The 22,061-nt window shown below is 34.0% G+C and overlaps 2 protein-coding genes across 3 annotated transcripts; one reads left to right on the forward strand and one right to left on the reverse strand.

Moving 5' to 3' along the window:
• The first annotated feature begins 547 nt into the window (after positions 1–547).
• Positions 548–1,075, forward strand: LOC133198082 (uncharacterized). The gene has a single exon (XM_061334230.1). The coding sequence runs from the start codon at positions 548–550 to the stop codon at positions 1,073–1,075; it is 528 nt and encodes a 175-aa protein (XP_061190214.1).
• A 3,196-nt stretch (positions 1,076–4,271) lies between these two features.
• Positions 4,272–7,829, reverse strand: LOC133198971 (uncharacterized). Of its 2 annotated transcripts, none has more exons than XM_061334866.1 (2): positions 6,806–7,829; positions 4,272–4,559 (listed from the first exon to the last, which is right to left on the reverse strand). In XM_061334866.1, exon 1 carries the CDS (start codon positions 7,607–7,609, stop codon positions 6,818–6,820), a length of 792 nt encoding a protein of 263 aa, XP_061190850.1. In that variant the 5' UTR covers positions 7,610–7,829; the 3' UTR covers positions 4,272–4,559; positions 6,806–6,817. The 2 variants fall into 2 exon arrangements, with proteins under 2 accessions (XP_061190850.1, XP_061190851.1); XM_061334867.1 differs by lacking the exon at positions 4,272–4,559 and adding an exon at positions 6,328–6,599.
• Positions 7,830–22,061: the final 14,232 nt, after the last annotated feature.

The raw sequence follows: 22,061 nt of genomic DNA on the forward strand, positions 1-22,061 counted from the left end.
TATTATATCATGAGTTCTTAGGCATCATGAATCAGATCTTGATGGACATTGGCAAGCTCCACTCCCTTTTCGTAAGGACCGTCAAAGACTAGTAAACAACTATGACCAAGCTAGGAAGAGAGCAAAACAAATAGATTACACTTTGCAGAAGGATCCTACAAAGAAAAAACATTTCGTGGAATTTATGGATGCATTGTTTAAGAATCATCATGCAGTAATAGCACCGCCTCTACAGAACGGAGAAGAGTGTTGGTACTTACCATTGTTTGGAGTTTACAACCCAAAGAAACCAAACAAAATTCGAGTTGTGTTTGATTCCTTAGCAAAATTCGAAGGAAAGTCGCATAATGACGTACTACTTACCGGACCGGACTTGACAAACAGTCTTCCGGGTGTTTTATTACGGTTCCGCAGAGAGAAAGTCGCTTTAATTGGAGATATTGAACAGATGTTTTATTGTTTTAAAGTCTGTAAACCTCATCGAAATTTCTTACGTTTTCTATGGCATGAAGACAACAATCCTTAAAAGAGACTAATCGAATACCGCATGACGGTTCACGTCTTCGGAAACAGTCCCTCCCCAGCCATCGCAACCTACGGATTATGCAAGACTGTTAAGGAAATAGAAGATATGTTTGGGACAGATATAACTCAGTACGTAGAATGTGATTTTTATGTGGATGTTGGATTAACATCACAACCTACTGTAGAAAAAGCTGTGGACCTTATGAAAAGAACACAGAAAGCATTGAGTTATGGGAAATTACGTCTACACAAAATAGCTTCAAACAACCAGGAAGTTATGAACGCTTTTCCACCTACTGATCTGTCAAGTGAAATGGAAGACTTGGATTTATCAAAAGACAATCTACCAACACAGCGCAGTCAAGGACTAAATTGGGACTTGCAATCAGATTCCTTTTTCTTTAAAATTTCAAATGACGTCAAACCATTCACAAGAAGAGGTGTGTTATCAACAATAAATAGTATATTTGACCCCCTAGGATTTCTCGCCCCAATTATCATCCACGGCAATTCACTTATGAAGAATCTACTTCAAGAAACAGTCAACTAGGATGAACCTTTACCAGAAAATCAGTCTACTCAGTGGGAAAAATGGAAAAATTCCTTACAACATCTCTAAAATCTACACATCCCAAGAGTTTACTTAGAACTGACTCAGTCATGGAGTGAGACAATGAACAAAACAATTCACATTTTTTGTGATGCATCAGAATTAGCAATATCAGCAGTTGCCTATGTAGAATCACAATGAAACTTTGGATTTATCCTCGGCAAATCAAAACTTGCGCCCTTACAAGGACATTCGATACCACGTTTAGTACTTTGTGGCGCTGTGCTAGCGGTGGAAATTGCTAAGTGTGTATCAGAACAGCTAGAATTACCGATTGAACATTTTAAGTTTTACTGTAATAGTTAAGTAGTGTTGGGATAAATTTTCAACAATTCAAGGAGATTCTATCAGTATGTGGCAAACAGAGTGATGCAGATTCGTAAAGTGACCAAACCAGATCAGTGGTCGTATATATCAACAGAGAAAAATCCAGCTGATCAAGCAACGAGACAGATTCCAGCTCAAGCTCTACAAAATGGAACTTGGCTCTTAGCACCATCACCTGCACACTTACAACGGATTCAACACCCATGCATAACCTATGAGATGGTAGACCCAGATTCAGACAGGGACGTCAGACAAGAAATCACTTGTATAAAGGTTGACATCTATGGACTCGGACTGAAATCGGAAAGAGTCTCACATTTTTGGCAATGGAAGAAACTTGTTAAAACTATCGCCAGACTTCAACATATAGCACATTTCTTTCAACAAGGAGACAGTAAATGCTCTGGGTGGCATGTGTGTGAAGATTCAAGAACTGTGGAAAATTTCAACAAAGCTGAGAAACTTATCATTAAAATTGTGCAGAATGAAGTGTATTTAGAAGAAATCCAGTGCATATTGAAAGAAAAACCTCTACCTAGAGATAGTAACATTTTACCTCTTTCACCATTCTTAGATAAAGATGGAATTCTGAGAGTCGGTGGACGTCTCAACACGTACCAATCAACGAGAAAAATCCAGTGATAATACCCAGAAACTATCATATCGCCTTGTTGATTGTTCGTTACTATCATGAACTCTGTAAACATCAAGGTCGCCACTTCACAGCAGGTGAAAGAGTTATCCTTCTTTGTAAATTTTTGAATTATCTTCCTTGAGTGGAAATCTTTTGTGTCAGGAGTTATCTCCCTCATTTGCTCGTGCAAGTTTTCATTCAGTCTGCCATTAGAGTTCCATCCATGATGATGTACATGTAACATTCTTCATACCTTCTTACGATTTGTGGCCTATTACCATGCAAGTTTTTATAGGAAACTTTTGTAACTTCATACCCATTATTTGTAAAGTTGTTTGGTGATTATTTATAGAATTTTTGTGTATTGAAAACTTATTCAGACCGGTATTTTATGTAAAGTTTAAAGTCACGAGAATTAGTTATTGTTATCAATTTATCTAATATGCTTTATAGTAATTTAATTTGTTATTATGATAAGGTTTATAAGTGAGCTATTTCTATGGAACACCGTTATTGTCTTTTTTGGTATATAAGTATTATAGTATTTGATTTTGTTTATTTCAGTTATTTACCTCACTCGCTCACTTAGGCTCACATAGGCGCACTTAGACTCACTCACCTAGGCTCATTCACTCATTGGCTCACTATTTGACATTTCTCATTTGATATGAATTCGCTTGTTAATAAATATGGAACCAGTTACCATGTGTTCTTCAATGATCAGGTGTGAGGTGTGAGGTTTAGCTAGCTGTTCCAGATACCATAGTCATTAATGTCCTTAATAATCTTAAATGATAAAGTAAAAAAAAAAACCCAAAAAAAACCCAAAAGAAAAAACAAACAAACATCAACAACAAAACAAAAAAATAAAAAACAAACAAACATAAAATCAATAACAACTAAACAAGACTTCAAAATAGGTTTGTTTATGTTCTAATTCACCAGTTCAACCGAACATAAATTATTTATAAATTCAAAACTCCAACACATGTTTAGGAACGGCATCGCCTGCGTCTGTGCAACAGACATTTATTACACATAAATGTTACAGTATTTTAAATATTCTTCTTTGAAACAACATTCTACAAAATAAAAAACGAAAATATTAAATCATATCAGATATATACATTAGAAAGTAGGGTGGGTGGGCGGGGACTTGTTGCACTAAGCGCAGCGAAACCTCGAATAACCTCTTATTCTTAATACCTGGACACAGGTAAACTACCTGTTCCGCACGATTTCATTTGAACTCATATCAATCGTTAAAACCCAATCAAATCTTAGATACTATAAATACTTCCTAAACACGTAAACAAACAACACCACGTGTTTCCGATACCATTTATAAATATATTTATGTTCTAATTCACCAGTTCAACCGAACATAAATTATTTATAAATTCAAAACTCCAACACATGTTTAGGAACGGCATCGCCTGCGTCTGTGCAACAGACCTCGACCAATAAAGACAGAAGCAAAAACCCACACTTTATATACCCAAATTTTTCGTAACTGACAGTTGCTGTCTAAGATTTTCTGACACATATCCGTCTTTAGCAGTATCAGATTTCCACCGGCCATGTTTTTTAAATAGTCTATCACAAACACCATGGTTGGCCGCTGCAGTAGCCCCGCCAGCGCGAAGACTATGCAGACCAAACTTAGTTCTATCTAAACCCAATGATGCGAGCGCGTCCAGAAGAATCTCTCTAGCCCTTGTATATGACAAGTACTTTTCTCCTCTTAATTTGTATGTGTTAGAACTTTTACAATAAGTGATAGATCTAAACAATATTCATTAGATTGGTCGTTAATGTTTGCTAGACTGAGATATCTTCTGGTCATTCTCACAGGACATGTAATTTCATTCGTACATGACACAACTACATTGCTCCCCACTTTATAACGATCTGTTTTGCTTTTCTGAATAGTAAGAGTCGTATAATTGTCATAAAAACATATATCTGATCTCTTCAAATGAACAAGTTCTGAAAATCTTAAAAAACCAGCATAACTTAATAAGCACATACAACATATTCTAATATCTAACAAAGAACACGATTCACCTCCGTAAAGAGCACACAATTGTTTCAGTATATTGGAGGTAATAGATTCTTTTTTATTTATCAACTGTTTCCCGATAGTTCTATGGCATCCCTCTCTGGCTATGCGCCCAGCTAATTGCATAAAAAGCCTCGTCAATTGTCCCTGCACTGCTACATGTATTACTGAGACTTGTTAAGTATAACGATACATGGAAATCCGTTGCAGGAAGATATGAAATATTATGTGTAAAACACCACTTACGAAATTTATTGAAAGCATATCCGTATGTTTTTCTTGTGTTTTCAGCCTTGGAATTCATGATTAAATCCGGAAGTTTCTTTGCCAGCGATTGTAAGGAGGGATGAGAGGTCCTCCATAACGAAATCCAATTTCCAGTTTTGAAAACATCTGCAAAACTAAAATAAAAGTCATATTACCGACCATGCTTGGAAACCAAAGCCTTGTCGCAGTAGACCTTGTCGATAAGCACGACCTTGTCTTTCCATTCCTGACCGTGCCAGCTTAAAAAGAAATGCATTCTAATTAAGGGCCATGTCAATCTAATAATAATACTTGACCTTGCCATAAACTTGGCCTTGTCATAATAAACACAAAATAAATTCAAACATTAATATGTACACAGACCATGCCTTCTAAGGCCATGTCTATCAGACTCCACTGAGTCTTACAGCTAATACTCTGGAATTAAAGCTGTCAGAGCCAAACAGGCTGTACAAATTTTTGCCATGCACAAAAATATTCTGATATGGTGAAAATTCCAAAACATCAACTACACACTGTTTATACTTCATATTTTCATCAAACAGTAACGTCCAAAATGCTGCAGACGGCCATTTTGGAACAATTAATGTACCCACACATTTACACGCTATTACATGTTTTATAGCTTTACTCACAAGACAAATAGGTGGTACTAACCAATTATTTTCAAAACACCAATTTTGGGTAAAAGCATCAACTGCTTCAGTCTCCGGGTACCAAAAAAGGGAGTTAAACCTCGTTAACTTTGTGTTATACACACTTGCAAATCTATCAATAGTATGAGGACCCCACATTTGGTCAACAAAACTAAAAAACTCTTGAGTTGTTTGCCAATCTTCATAATCGACTAAATTAGACAAATAATCTGCTTTTGTGTTTTTGTTTCTAGGTATCCAACAAATTTTCAACGAAATAGAATTTTCAACACATTTAGAAAAAATGTCTAAAGCTAAATCTTGTAAATGTAATTTAGTGCTACCTCGTTGTACAATTTTAACACAATTTTGATTGTCAGTATGCCAAAGTAAACTCTTTCCAATAAATGAAGTGGCAAATGACTCTAAAGCTAACTGTATAGCTTTAAGTTCTCTCCACGTGGAGCTCATAACAGATTCATTCAATGACCAAGTTTTATGAAAAACCTTTTCGTCAGCTTCTACAGTATATGCACCAGCTGCAACGTCACTGGCATCTGAAAACACAAGCGTTATTGGTAACGAGTCTTTAACTAACAGTTTCTGATTCAACTTATCAAGATTTTCCTTCCAGAACTGCAACTCTGATTTTACTGCTTCTGGAAATAAAAAAACTGATTAAACAATCCCAATGACTTCTGCTCTCTATAGCTAAATAAATGTGTCTGGTCATCAAACTTGTTACATTACCAACAACTGGTGACATGGAAATAACTTTCCCAGCCGCTTTTGCGAGATCTCGAGCTGTAAAGTTGGGAAATCTATCAATAAGAAATTCTATCGAGTTCTGAGCATCAGAAAGTCGTCTTTCAGGTATACGTAGAGAAAATAAACTGGTATCCCATACCAACCCTAACCACTCCAAACACTGGACAGGCTGAAAAATAGACTTTTCAATATTAATTAGCAAACCTGCTTTTTCTAAAGTCTCTTGAACTAAATTTGATGCTTTAACACACGTTTGTAAATCTTTACCAAAACCAAGACCGTCGTCCAGATACAAAACAATGTCAATTCCGCGGCTTCTCCAGTACTTCACGATGGGTCTTAGACACTTGGTAAAAATATAAGGCGCAGACGTTAGACCAAAAGGTAAAACATTGAAACAATAAAACTTATCTTTCCAACTGAATGAAAGGAAAGTAATCTGACTTTCACAAATATCTATGTGGTGATAGCCTGACTTTAGATCAAACTTAAACAGAAAACAATCTTTATTGAAAAAATTCAAAGCAATACGCCAGTCTTCAAACTTTACTTTTCTTTTGTCTACAAAATAATTCAATTGACTCAAATCCAGAATAAGTCTCTTTTTACCAGACCCTTTATTTTCTGCAACACTTAGTGGACTGACCACATGTGGCTGAAAGGGAACCTCTTGTACGCAGCCGCTCTCAAGAAGATCTGAAACAGACTGATCAACAAATTGTTGGTTTTTCATTGCAGATTTGTTATTATTCAGTCTCATGCGTGGCGGTACTGTAACAAAAGGAATAACATAACCATTTTTGATAGTATCTAATATGAACTCATTAGTGCTTATGGACTTCCAAAACTCAAAATGTTTGCGTAAACTGCCTTTCACCCCTTTACCAATATCAGGTAAATTTTTAAAATAATTTACTTGCTGTACAAATGATTCAAACTGATCAGTAAAAATAGATTCATCAACGAAATATACATACTGATTCTCATAATCACTGGGTTGACGAGCTTGTGCTTGGGTTGTTGGTTCTGGCTGGGGCAGTGCATGCGGATTTCCAATGGCCGAGCTTATGGCAGTTGTAGCACACGTCGTATGGAGAGGCCTCCTTTCGCTTGTAGGGACGAAAATTACGGCCAGAACCACCAGACCTACCATCAGGTAGCGAAGTTGTTGCAGAACCAGACTTGGAGTATGGCTGAAAACGGCGTTTTTCCTTGATAGCTCGTAATGCTCGGTTTTCAGCTTGACGTAGACGTTTTTCGTCCTCAGAGTCGGAGGCCAAATCATCACTTTCATACTCACGGACTGTCGACCACCCGGCCGGAGATTTATCGGCAATCCTGATGAGCTTGTTACGCTTAGTAACCTTGGAAATGAGCTCTCTAACGATGCTCAAAGTGGAAGAATCTGAAATGCGCTTTTTAAGTTTATTCAAATCACTCAATATTTCAGTATTAAAGTTAAACTGAATTTTGTTCCCTTCACTCTTGAATTTTACAGAGACCTCTTTTTTAATGGTTTTTGTTAAATTTTCGATGTCGTTACCCGTAGAGAGTTCCTCCTTGAGAGTATCTAGTTTGTTGTCCAGGTATGACTTGAACAGGTTAAAGGTGTCGGCCAAGTCCGCACTTACACGGGGGCTAGAGTGTCCAGAGATCTCCGCAGAATTTGCCGTCTTGCGAGTGGTTTTCTGTTCACCAGCGGTTTCTTGTAGTAGAGTTTCGTCTAGAGACTCATCTTCCTCCCGGTATTGGGCCAAGAAATCTGTTTTTTGTCGAGACATCTATTCGACTTTTTACTTGTTGCACTAAGCGCAGCGAAACCTCGAATAACCTCTTATTCTTAATACCTGGACACAGGTAAACTACCTGTTCCGCACGATTTCATTTGAACTCATATCAATCGTTAAAACCCAATCAAATCTTAGATACTATAAATACTTCCTAAACACGTAAACAAACAACACCACGTGTTTCCGATACCATTTATAAATATATTTAATGCAAACCTAGCCTTTTGCCTTAATTAGGCTCCGGGGCCATATAACTTGTACAAGCTCACTTTTGATCTCAGTCTCACTTTGCTAGTATTAATTCTTTTTGTAGAGTGAGACAGAAATCAAATGTGAGCTCATCTGAATTTTATGGCCCCAAAGCCTGGTTATCAGAGTAGTCCAATTCAACAAAATGATAATTTTGTTATAATAATTTTTCGAAAGTGTCAGTCAATGTTCGACGGGTTACATTTGCAAACAAGATCATTGTATCGACCAGAGAAATTGCAAGATGTTGACGTAAAATAAAAATATTGATACCTTGGCATTGTCAAGTTGTCTGTGTCTGTTTAGTACTTTTTCAAACAAAGAACATGGTTTGGATATCGAATCCTTCGAGAAATATAATCACCATTTGCGGGTAATAGTTTTATATTTCTACATAACAAAAGTTGAAATAATCATGTTTTCGATACACGTAGAGTTGTATGTTTGTCATCAATGATAATGTCAATAAAAAGTGTCTTTTATTTCGAGTTCAGTAGGACTTTTTGAATCATCTTATGAATGCAAATAAATATTGTTAATAATGTTGATAAAACGTCACTATTTTATTTAAATGTTGAAATGAAAGCCACAGTGAGATATTTCTTTTAATCTGAAGTGATGAAGAAGTTCAGAATACAAAGCAGGTAACAAAGGGATACACTCAGTAACCATGAAAAATTCAACAGAATTGTGGAAGATCTGGTCTCCAAACACTGTATAGGTATATATAAGTTAGGAACCCTAAAACATCTTTTTAATATCGATTATGAGTATATATGCGTAGAATCAGAATGGATTACAACAAATTTTGTACATAAAAAAACGCACGAACACATGTAATGAAATCTAACGAGTTTTACTTTTATAAGTGAACCATAGCCAATCTTTATTAATGGCATGTACACAGAGCAGATGAATATGACCATTACATAAAAATATCTAATAAATAACATCTTTTCGCAACAAAAATTGATATATTTAAACAAACAGATTAGTAATAATTGATACATCAAATAATGGGTGCGCATACATTACATTCCTCCTAATTGATAAAATAGTTTCCACTAAAATTCTTTTCTTTCAATGACCACTTTTTCTTCAAATTCTAGAAATTGAAGATTGTGAAAAAAATGATTATCATATTTAAATCCTAATGACAAACATATATCAATAATAAAATGTTTTAAAAAGTTAAACTACACTGTACGACTGTTTATATAGACATAAATATAAACAAAAAAACGTTTTTCTTTTCTTTTTCTTTTCTTATCTTTTTTTTTTTTTTTTTTGTTTTTTTTGTTTTGTTTTTTTTTTTTTTTTGATTTGTTACTGCGGGAATAAACATTGCAACTGTTGCAAAAAGAATTTAAAAAATACAGAACCTGTAAAAATGAGTTACTTACACTATTTTTCAAAATCTGCAATATTAATTCCCGTACCAAATACCAAAGGAGGCTTTCGTATTGTTTAAATAAATAGTAGGAAAATGAGGAAGAGTCGATCGTTTGTGAAGGGGCTAGTGAATCTTTATCATCCTGAGAGTCTCCTTGATCCTATGACCATCTTTAACTGTAGGAAACCACGGACTGACCCAGTCCTCCGAAGACCAGGGACCATTGAGGAATGTAGCATGACAGTTACTCCACCAGGCTCCTTGATACTCGGCGACACAATTCCCTCCCGTCCACATATTGTTATCTTTGCCAAACCGAATCCCTCTTTATACTAATTCCATTTCCTAAGGATATTAGTTCCGCCCATACGCCTTGGAATCACCTATTTCAATAAACAATGAAGGTTCTTTTATCTTCGAAATTATTCACATAACGATATAAGTTCTTCATTCCTTTGTTCGCTCATTTAAATTTTTGCTTTAACTCTGAATATTTTCCATAAGAAAATTTTTTGATCAAAATGCATGTAATTTAAGCATACAGTAAAAACACGCTTATAATAAATTGACACTTTCAGCGAAGTGATTTTCATTGCCAGTGGCTTAAAAATATATTGCAAAGACATAACAAATAACGTACATTTATAACGAAGCAAAATTGTCCATAACTGGTTATTCGTTTAAAGCGTGTTATACTCTAACTCGCATGGAGAGAAAAAAATGATAGAAACGTCCCTTTCTCATCATAATTTTATTAAGGCACAATAATGATATATTCCAGTGAGAGATATCTGATGAAACTTACACGATATCATGTGTGATAATTTTTTGTTAATAATAAATGAAATTATGAAATAACTAACAGTCCATGCTCCATCATTTGTTGACATTTTAAAACTTTCCAATTATGCCAAGGAAAAAATAGCATATATATTCGATTGACCGTCGGGAAGCAAACGTTTAAAATCCAACAAACGATCAATACCTGAAATTCATAAAAAAAAAATGATATGAATGATCGATAAGAAAATATACATTGATTAAATGAATAATATAAATTAACTTAAGAAAGAGGGTGTTGCAGTTCTTTTGTTATTTTCCCTAAAGTTGTAGCAGTTTAAAAGAAAAAAAATTAAGTAATAGAAAACGGTCGTAAATTTTTTAAGATACAACGGTATATAAAGCACAATGTAGAACAATATCTAGAAATTGCATATCAACTTCCAATTTACCATTAAATGAAGTGTAAATTAGTCACATAGCAAAATAAGTCAAGATTTCTGTTTTCCAAATAGGGAATCCCCATTGTTCTGAAAAATTGCCTCCTTGAAACAGAATGAATTTGATATACGCATAAAGAGAGAGGATTTTTCTTCAAAACTGCCATTTCCGATTTTTGTTTCAAAGAGGCATATTTTTGAAAATCACAAAAATCGAATAAAAATTATTATACATCCGAAATGCAAAATGTGCACATAAAAAACACAATGAACTTCAGTGTCCGAGCTGGTGTAGTGGTAAAGCGTGTGGACTTCATGCGATTCTTTTTACCTGAGAATGGGTTCGAATCCTGGAATGGCTGATATATACATATTTTTTTTCTTATATAATGAAAGTACAATGTAACATCTCTCTTGAGAGAGAAAGAGAGAGGGAGAGAGTGTCAGAAATGTAATATTTTAAATGCATGCAGAATTAAATTTTCTTCGATATTGTGATCTAAAAGAAATAAGACATACATTTAATGTTATTATTTAGTGGCGATGTCTTAAAAAAATAAAGTACTATCATTTTAAATAATTTAATTTTTTCATACTCATTTCGTTTCATTATTGTTCTGTTAATTAGTGGCTCAGATTTGACTTGAAACAACTAAACTGAAATGACTCAATGGAATTTCTTGGATATTGCATCAACAGCGTGATTATTGGACACATTTTTATATATTGAAAAGTATTAACGCACACTGTCTACAGTACATCTTTCAAAATGATGTGCGAGGTGCACTTGCCATTAATGCCATTAATTGTGCTTTTTATCGTTCTAACTTTTCTCGTGCAATATGCCGAGAGGGACCATAGATGTGAAAAAAAAGTTTACTTACAGATGGCCAGTCTATATTAGGAAAAAAACTATGCATGAAATAAACGTTACTGACTTGAAAGTTAAAACCTCTAAGGCCTTTCTTTTTAAACAGTTAAATGTTTTGTTATAACAGGCTGGGCATACCCGTCGCATAAATAAAGTCATCTACGTAGCATTATCTATATTTAGGGAAAACTCTCCATACGTCGTGGGTATTTAAATGTTCTTCTCGATATAGGGATACCTACTATATGCTTAGTTTTAAATTATTTTATTTTTTTTAATAAGAAGACCGGTTCCCTTAATTATCTCATTACCCTTTGACTTTGAAAACTGCAAATTTAGGATGACACTTAAAGTTACATTATGGGTATGAAATCACACCTTTCCACGCTTAAACACCCGACACCATCAGTGACACAACTATAGTAAACAATTATTAAATGTTATGTCCCTCATTATGGACAAATTTTCAATTGGCCATTGATAATGTATCCACATTCCCCGTTTTTTAGGATCCACATCCCAGTCAACTTGACGCCGCACAATTCTTATACAATTGAAGAACCCTAGAATGTGTCCTTTCCTTTAAAGGGGAAAAAAGCAATTCCATAAGAATTGCTTAAACAACATAGCTACATTGGCATATCCTATGTTAGGGTAACATTAATGCGAAAAATATGCTCTGGACTTGAGATATTATCACTGCATCATTAAACCTTCTCTTGAAAGCTACACCATTATTGCTTTGTTAAAGATATTTAGTTTTAAGGGATTCTAGGCTTAGAGCCTTAACCTTTTTTGTTCTTAAGAAAGTCTTCTAGTTAACCTCTCAATTCTATCATTTTTTCCCTCTTGGAATTTTAAAACAGATCGTAATAGTGTCTATCTCTATGCCTAAAACATCAACCAAGTGAGTGGACCTTATCTTTTCTCCACAGCCAAAGGAATATCAAAATCTGTTCAAATCGAATGAAATGAGCTCATTAAAACAAAACACTTTCCTGAACCTTCACTTCCCGAAAAAATGAAATTATCTAGATTAAAACTTTTCAAAAATGGCACAAGATAACGGACATTCCATTGGTAGACATTATAAATACGATATTTTCCATTAAATGTGAAACCTAACAACTCAAAATCCCCATGATAAATAGGAAGTAATCTGAAGGCATTTTAATATCTACCTTGCCTTGTCCAAGCTCTGAAATCATATCAACAACAGATTCAAAAGAAGAGTATTTTATTTAACATAATTCAGGATCCATACATGCATTGATACCAAGAGAAGGAGAGTAAGACTGATTTTTATCATCCTTTTGACATTTGTACTAATCTTATTGGGAATATATCTGTTAATTGGGCATTTATGTGCTTAGAAAATGGACATATAACCTGAACCTCTTTGCTTTCCTTTTATTTCTCTCCTAATTGAACTTTGTGTTGATTTGCTGGCACAAGTGAAAAAACTAAATACCCTTGGTCCCATACAAAGTAATCTCAGCCCCTTTGATAAACCATCAAGCAACTCCTTAGCTGCTTGCCTTACTGGGTACTTATGTAAATACGGAGATATGTCATCAACCCTTAATGGTGAATGGCCAGGGTCACAAATTCCTGCAAGTTGCTTATGTGGTCTTGTGATATTGGAGGGTGCTCGAATTCTATCTTGTCAAGCACCCTGATGGAAGCGTATCCTGACTGGCAAAGCTTCCGATGGCTGAAATATGACATATCTTTATTGATTAGCAAAGACTAGACAATTCAACATAGAATGCTCAAGCCAACATTTTTAAGATGAAAGCAAATATGTACATGGACTTCTAATGCAATATTCCTAAAAGTTGAGATCATAGCATTTATTAACTTCATATGGCCCCAAAATTGAAGGGCCCCCACCATAAAAATCACCAATACCAAAGAATTTCCTACTATCCATGACCATAGCCACCTTAAGCCTGAATTGCTTATCACAATGCTTCCACCCTATAGATCTTCCTGTCCCAATTCTAAATTTTCAACACATCTTGACATCTGACTCTGTGAAATACATAAAATACACTCAGATAAATTAATATTGCATCAATTCACTTCTCAATCGAAATACTTTTTATGCTGTTCTTGGAAAACAACCGACTATCTTCCCCCATGGCACAAAAACGTCACTAACATTATCCCCGGTGTAAGAGGTCTTCAGTAAAACCGCCAAATGAACATATTTGCCTTCAAAAATTTTTCTCTCTAATCAAATATTTGACATTGTGACGAGAATTACACTGATTTTAGTTGGGTTGGAATGCAGACTTCCGTATTAGTAATTGTCCTGATTGCATAACCGGGGGGGGGGGGGGGGGGCATGAATCTGAATTGACAGAGCTAGCCTTGATTGTTGAGGCTGTATGATGATGAACTAAAACTGGAACTTGGATCTCCAGGAAAACTTCTGTTGTTGAGGCTGAATATGTTCCTTCGACATTTCGGCGTCATCAACTCTATTTGACCTCTCTTGAATTTTGGTATTTCCACTCAAAAACAGAATATTTATAATCTAAATTTATTCAATCTTTCATTATAATCACGCTTCAATAATTTACTCTAAAATATGAAAATGATCGGTACACACATTCCTATTGACGAATTTTCCTAGTAAACGCATTTTTTGTGTGTTTACGATAACAATCTACTTCAATCTACCTAAAAAATCGCCACTGAGCGGAAAAAGTGCTTAAACTTCAGTCAATGCTACATATTAAATAAAAAAATTCATTGTCAATGCTGAAAAGTTATTTAGAATTTACAAAATTAGAATCAGAACTTTTTTTTTTACCCACCTTTCAACTTCATTGATGCATGAAAAAAGAGGAGATACATGAAAAGAATGAACAAGTACAGATATTAGATGGACGGACAACACAAACCCGGTTATGCTCAATAATTAATTTCTCCTAATTTTTGAGAGAGATGCATTACATCAGTACTAAGACCCTAGCAGTGTATAGCTTTGATAACGGCGCATATTATCAGACAAACTTAAAAATTCATTAATCATTAAAATATTCCCAAAAACCAAATTGAACTACAATCCTATACTGGATTCATTAACTACATAAAAGTCCTCACAAACAAAGATACATGGCAGGTTCTAGTAAATGTTCTACCAAGCCACTTTCTTTACTTCTCACAAAAGTTAAACAGATGTGAAGGAGAAAATTTAAGAGAAAAAAATCTGATTCTAGACAAAAGTACTCCGGAAATGATAGTTAAGGATTCTTTGGTTAGTGAAATACAATACCTAAGTAGTTTGGAGGGGTGGTCTCCAAACAATCTTTTGGAATTTGTTGGTATTACTATGGGTACCTACTGCACCCCATCATTAGAAGACCTCTTTTGGCATGAAGCAGAGTTCATTTAAAATCGACATTCAGATTACAGATATATCGACAACTTTTTATCAATTTATAATATTGATTTTCAATCTTAAACACCCAGAAAGAAAACGAATCATGAAAAGCTGAAAATCACGGACCACTGGAGAACCAGAGATGGGATCAGGCACAGTACCTTGGAGGAGTAAGCATCCCCTGTCGACTGGTCATATGCGCCTGAGCCCAGAGTATTGGACATGTTCATGTATTCGATCAAATGTAGTATAAAAACAATGACCTTACAACTGGTATTAAACATTTCAGAAGTTATATTGTCAAACCTCAACACAAATACGTATATATATGTTAGATTTCATAGTTAATTGTGGAAAAACAAGGAAATCTTTGCCCAAGCCAGTCGGAATGAAGTACTTGTGCATATCTGTTTGTTCATGCCAATTCAACCATGACATTTTGTCTTGAGTACTAACATTTCTTTATGTACCGAGTTTCAAAGCATTTCATAAAAAACATTATATGACGACCATAGATCTAGAATTTGCAAAAACCTAACTTCAAACGGGTTGTTGAAATCCTTGTAATAACTTTTTTTTATGAATAGCTTGCCTCTAAAAATTGATCTTTTTTCTGTTGCTTTTGCATATCGTATCATTTGGAAGACATAAACATCAAATGCAGGTGATGTTGGGAAATTACTACATTAATAAGGGAAGTTGATGATAGACAATCTGAAGTCTTCTCGTTTGTCATACGTTTAGTTATTAGTTGGTCCTTATTGTCTACAGTGAATAAAATATCAAGCATGAAATAGATGCGGCAGATTTTGTTATGTCTTTTATTTCAAGTTCACTGAGATATCTCAATTGTACATATGAACGAAAGTAACTTTTGATAATTGATAAAATGGCATCGGTATATATAAATGTCACAGCAGAAGTTTTTTCACGTAGAAGAATTCTGAATAAATTCTGCTTCATAACCTTATAAACACAGGTCTAGTTGAGGAGCACATTTTCTGCCCATTGAAATTCCAACATATTGTTGCGTCTAATAAATTTCAGGTAACCCCCCCCCCCCCCCACACACACACACACATACACCCGCTGTTGCAGAATAAATAAAAAAAAATTCTTCAGAAATATGAATACATTTTAGGAAGTGTTTAATGTAAAAGTACTGGAACCAAAATACATGAATACAGAAAAAAATTGTTTAAACATCCTCATTTTCCCCGTCACATCTGGCACAGTCTATATCACAAGTAAATGTAGCCACTACACACGTTTAAGGTTTTGCCAAAGGTCAAGATGTCCAAAAATTTATTTTTACAATAGCTCCAAAACTATGTGAGGTATAAGGTTAAAACTTTTACAGTTTATCAATATATCATTGATTAACAGATAGAAAGTATCACTTGAAAACAAATATTTCAAAATATTTTTTGAGAAAAACATTTCCAAAAATTTGCATATTTTTAAATAAATGCACCTGCTTAATTATGTACTTTTAGCGAAAACCATCATTGCAGAAATAATATATGTTTATCAATGAAGGCAAGTTGGACGTGAATAGTCTCTGAAACGCTGTTGTTGAAAGAATGACATGTATAAAGACAAGACCCCTAAAAAATCCGCCATTTTCAATGTACTTTCGGTTTCAAATCTTAAAAATTGGACAAAATAGACAGGGAAAACAACTTTTCAGAGGCTATCGAAGTCCAACTTGCCCTTCATTGATAAACATGTATTGTTTCTGCACTGATGGCTTTCACTAAGATACGGTATTAATTAGGTGTATTTTTTAAAAAAATATATGCATTTTTTTTCAAGAATTTTTCTCGATAAATATTTCTTTTTTAAGTATTTGTTATCAAGTGATATTTTCTATCTGTTAATCAATGATATATTTATAAACTGTAAAAGTTTTAACTTTATAAACCACATAGTTTTGGAGCTATTGTAAAAAAAAAATGGACATGTTGACCTTTGGCAAAACCTTAATAATTAACATTGCACCATTTCATCAGTTCCAGTTTGTTTATAGAATACGTAATGTTCCTAAACTCGTTTGACCATCATCAGAGTCCCCTTTACCTGGGTCGCGTCAGTAATTGGGGGATTCCAAGGCTCTTTCCAGTCACTAGAATTCCAGGGTCCGTTAAGGAAGCCATCGTGACACCTGTTGTACCACCAGCCTCCTTTCCCATAGCTAGCAGCACAGTTAAATGAAGCGACGGGTCATTGTCTCTGTCCCGGGTAGAAAAGAACATCCCGGACAGATCGGCATATATGTTACGCGTATTTAGCAGTCTATCACCTATAGATTTAAAGAAATATAATCTTATATTCACAGAATTGCAAAGCAAATAAAGAAAAAACGTCGTTTGAATAGGTTCAATCTTGCAGTACGTAGGTGAAATGATCACACTAATTGCAGTTGTTTTTTTTTTTTTTACAATGGTCCAATGGCACAATGATGGTGCAACGTATTAAAAAGGAGGAATTTTGTTCTCAAAGGGTTGTTAATACACAATAAACAGTTTAATTTCTAAAAAAAAGTTGTTTTTTTAAACTATAAGAAACATACTTTTATAAGTTCAGAAAAATGATTCTGAATAGAGAAATAGGTTAATTAGGATATTTTCTTAGTTTGTTATATACGAGGGGTTATCAAAATTTCGTGGACTGATGCGATAAAATTAATACTATGTAGTCTGTGCTTAAAAAAATTATAAAGAACATAAAATAACTAAATGTTAAGAAATGTTGAAAATTTTATATTGATACGTTGATAATTTGCCAAATCATTGTAAAATAAAAAGACATTATATGATCACCTGGCGCTGTCGCCATTTAGTTTCATGACGTCCGACAACGTCATTTTTTTTTTTTACAATACCTGCTTCCTCTGCCTCAATACACTTATCTTGAGGAGATTCCCAAGAGTTAAGTAAGTACTTAAACACGTCTTTATAATGTCATGAACACTGCTTTCAATAATTATGATATTGTGAATGGAACTATACATAGGAAAAGCCCCTCACTTGATTATGTCAGCATATTCTGCTTGTCGGAGTTCAATATTACCACACATGATCAACATTACTTTTCCACGTGACTAACTGTTGACATCCTGACTACAAATCGACATTAATTGTGCTTCTCATATCACTCTGAATCATTTTCGGTCTTTGAAAACAAGTATTCTGGATGCATTTTATTTCTCTGTAGCCCGTTTAAACATTTCCTAGGTCTATATTAGTTCTTCCAGGAGTGAAACATTATAGAATAGCGATAAAAGAAACACCTCCCCCGTTTTGACGTCATTTTGATGGCTTTAATTGTTTGGACACTCTATATAAAATTTACGATATAATTTCATAGAACTTGCAAAATGAGGAAAAAAATTGCAAATTGTACGGAGCAAAGTTGTCATACCACTTGCCAGAATTAAAGGGATTTTCGATTACAAAGTTTCATATCAAAAGAGTTTTTCTCAGTTACACTTAGGTAGAAAAAAAACACGTCACGTTCGAGGTTGCGCTCCCTGGATAAACCATTGCTTACAAAAACATTTACAATTTATAAAAAGAAAATAAAACTTATGATTTATTTTTTATTCTATTGATAGAAAAGATGATTGAAACTTATTGTGTTAAAATTCGTTTATGTACCTAAAGCGGATTTAGTTTTATAGCGCTAGTCCTCGAACTATTTGATAACCCATCGTGCATGCATGTATTTGCATGTCTTTCCCACTCTTTCTTTGACTCTCAATTGTTTGTGGGGTACTCACGCTACCTGTCACGTACCGAGGGTTCCTGTGGCCGGTCCACCCAGAAAGAGTTGATAATTTTCTTCTTCATCAGAAACAGAGAACCGATAATACAACTCATACAGTGTTGTGTCATTCACTAGAGTTATGGAAACGTAGAGAGAAGAGTCATTCCTCTTTGTTAATTGGTGGATCACGTCATTTCCTGTTTTAAAGTATAATCACCAATCAATCACCAATCAATTAATAGGTGAATTACAATTCAACTATTACTTCTTTTATAAGTGTAACTTTAGGAAGAAACAAGTTAAATATTAAAGCTACCTAGTATATTTCAGGTATTCGTGGACTATTCAAATCAGATTGTGTCATAAAAATAAGAATCATTTTACTTTCGCTCAATGTTTTCTTCATTTAAAGCAAACAGAGTATACTATAATGAATCAAACAACAGTAAAAAAAAACAACAACAACAAATTACAGTAAAACACGCTTATAACGAAGTGCCAGGGACTGACGATATTGCTTCGTTATAAACGTAATTCGTTATATCCGTTAAGTTTACAATATATTTTAAAGTCGTGGAGAATGAAAATAACTTTTCTGTAAGCATCAATGCATTATAAGCGTGTTCGCTAAATTGTGTTTTACTGTATACTTAATAGCAAGTACTGTATTCCTCATACTCAAGAACTTTAAATTGTGTCAATATAACAGTCAACTGTTCTCATCATTAATGAGTGGTAAAGCATGGACACGACCAAGAGTTCTTCTTTCCCGCATCTGATTAATTATTTCTTTTTATTGATAACTGCACTTAATGGGTGTTTTCGTTCTTCAAATCTTAATGAATTTAATTTGCGTTATTTTGTTAAAGAATATGATTAATTTCAAAATTTCAAACAAATTTGAATTTCAAAGGAGTTTAGTCGTACGCGTGGCGCAATGGTTAGAGCATTTGCTCTAAAGTCAAGGAGAAAGGAGTTTATCGTTACATCATGGGTTTGAATCCTAATATGTGACGTGAAAACTGGTCCTTCGGATGAGACCGTATTAACCGAGGTCCCGTGACGGAGTAGGTGCTGGCAAGGAAAAGATCCTTCCTGCTCAAGGGCCCTGTGTGCCAGGTATATGTCTAAAGAACAAAGTACTGTTTCAATACAATTCTTGCCCTGTGTTTTTCTTAAAAATGAAAGTGATGTGAAAAATTAAAACTCATGCTTTCTGAATCATTGAAATTCCATGCAGAAAGATCATACAAATCATTTTTCTCTCATGACCTTCTAAATGCTAATTGTGACGTCATAAACGTGTGCAATTTCCCGTATTTTCTTAAAAAGTTGCAGAAGACACCAATTTTCTTTCAGATAATATTGTCCACAGCCATCGCCCACAAAGATTTTGAGATATGTGATTTTTCAAAGAATTTTACACAACATATCCAAAAATTAAAGTGGGCGACGGCTGTGGACACTATTTTCTTTAGGAAAATAACCCTTGAAATGAGTCATTTTGAGGCATTTTCTGTTTAAAATAGAGAAATGAATCAAATTGATGACGTCATATTTCCAGAATGGTACTCCTTCATGCCATATTCTTTCCTGATTTATCACAGTCATATACTCAACTAATATTTAAGCCAGTTTCAAAACTTTTTGAAAACATTAGATTTTTAGGGCAGAATAAAGCTAAAACCGTACGTTCTTCTTTGCATCCCTCTAACCGCAAGTGGTGGTCTCTCCATATAAGTGAAAAATTCTCGAGAGGGACGTTAAACAACAAACAAACAAATCAAAGGAGTTGAGCGAAAGAGCGTGCAAAATGCCTATGGCTTTAAATTAAAAAAAATGGCTTGTGCAATTCGTAGATTTTGTATTTAAAATTCTTATTGTTGAAAGGTATTGAATTATGACAAACAGAACTTTTCTGCGAAAAATCCTTTTAACAAAATTCTATAACTCAAAAATAATATGTGATATATTGAGGGTTCGAACCCAAGCAAGAAAAATCCCGAGTTTTTTTTCTTAGAGACTAACACACTAGCCTACCTACAAAGCTCATAAGATTGAGATTGTAGCAAATTGTTGAGATTAAACATAAAGTATGCATCAACATTAAATGAAATAATAAAGATAATTTTATAATAATTCAGATTAATTTTTCACTATCTTGTTTGTCACACATTAGGCATTTTCCTTGCCTTCTTCGTCCATCTTCTTACTTTATAATTTGAGACAAAAAAAATAATTGGGTCGTTTTTTTTTGTTTTGTTTTTGTTTTTGTTTACTAATTTTGCATCCTTGAATAAAGATGAAGAAATTTTTTACTTGAATGGAACTAATATTGTAAAGTTAGGTCTGTCTGCCAACTGTAAGATAAGAGTATTTACAACAGTTTCAAAACGATATTGAGAAAAAGGACAAACACCTGCAGGGACTTATGATTGTTTGTCAATACCTGACTAATAAAACTAGTTAAAACACAATTTTCTTGTAGCTCAGTTTGTAAAGCATATAACCAAAGATATAAAGGATAATGACACACTGAAATTATTACATTCACTAAGACTTTCATAGCATTTTCATATACTCAAGATAGTATGTAATTATGCAGTTAAGTGTTTACGAAATAATTTAATTCTCTGATAAAAAGCAAGGAAAGTACGATAAATATCTTCTAAAACATATTTTTCAATACCAAACATGTGACAAATTTTAGTATTCACAAAGTAACATTAAGTAAAAAAAATTAAGAGATTTATTATGATATTCAACAAGCCACAATTGGGTTAAATCCAGCACATGTAAGACGAATATTTTTTGAAGTATGTTAATTTTTTTGACACAGACTTAACATATACAAAAGTCCCTCTAATCGGAGAACAAAAGAATCATCTGTTGACTATGTACGTAGCAAAAATAGTCGGCGACCTCATGGAGATTCCGGAAATCGTAATGACCTTGACGATGAAAGAGAGCCCACAATATGTAAATATGTAAAAACAAACTTTGTATTAGTGTAATTAAGTAAAGTTGCTTTTTAGATACCGTTTCTCGAATTAAAAGAGAAAGACTTATTTTGAAAATTAATTTTGCCGCTATTTTTGCAATTACTTATAATTAAGTGCAGTCACCCTTCATCTTGTAATTAATCACATGACAAATAATCATTGCAATAAATATAGTAAAATGCTATAATATGTCCTAGTGTAAAAGTTTCATCGTTAGTACGAGGCAAAATTTAACTTATCACTTAAAACGTCATTTGCCAACTTTAAGAGCGGGTGAATGACTGGGTTTAAAGTTTCACATTACATACCAATTGAGGTACATTATACTAATAAGAAGCAAAAACCTGGTTTTAATCAGATTTATATTTACCAATCCAGATATCTTGTTCCGGGGCACCAAAACCATTCTTATAGTCTTCCCATATCCTGTTAAAGTCCCATTTTTCCCATTCCATTTACACGCTTTTGGATAACCTTTTAACGATTAAAAAAAGAGAAAGATAATAATAATAATAATAAAAAACAATTATGACACATTTTCCTATA

The sequence above is a fragment of the Saccostrea echinata genome, unplaced genomic scaffold (assembly GCF_033153115.1).
Source record: "Saccostrea echinata isolate AGI-Se365-2 ecotype Australia unplaced genomic scaffold, CSIRO_AGI_Sech_v1 ptg000033l, whole genome shotgun sequence".
Lineage (NCBI taxonomy): Eukaryota > Metazoa > Mollusca > Bivalvia > Ostreida > Ostreidae > Saccostrea > Saccostrea echinata.

What these genes read in the sequence shown, in the direction of transcription:
- LOC133198971 (XM_061334866.1), bottom strand. Translation starts at nt 7,609, where the DNA reads ATGTCTCGACAAAAAACAGATTTCTTGGCCCAATACCGGGAGGAAGAT.
- LOC133198082 (XM_061334230.1), top strand. Translation starts at nt 548, where the DNA reads ATGACGGTTCACGTCTTCGGAAACAGTCCCTCCCCAGCCATCGCAACC.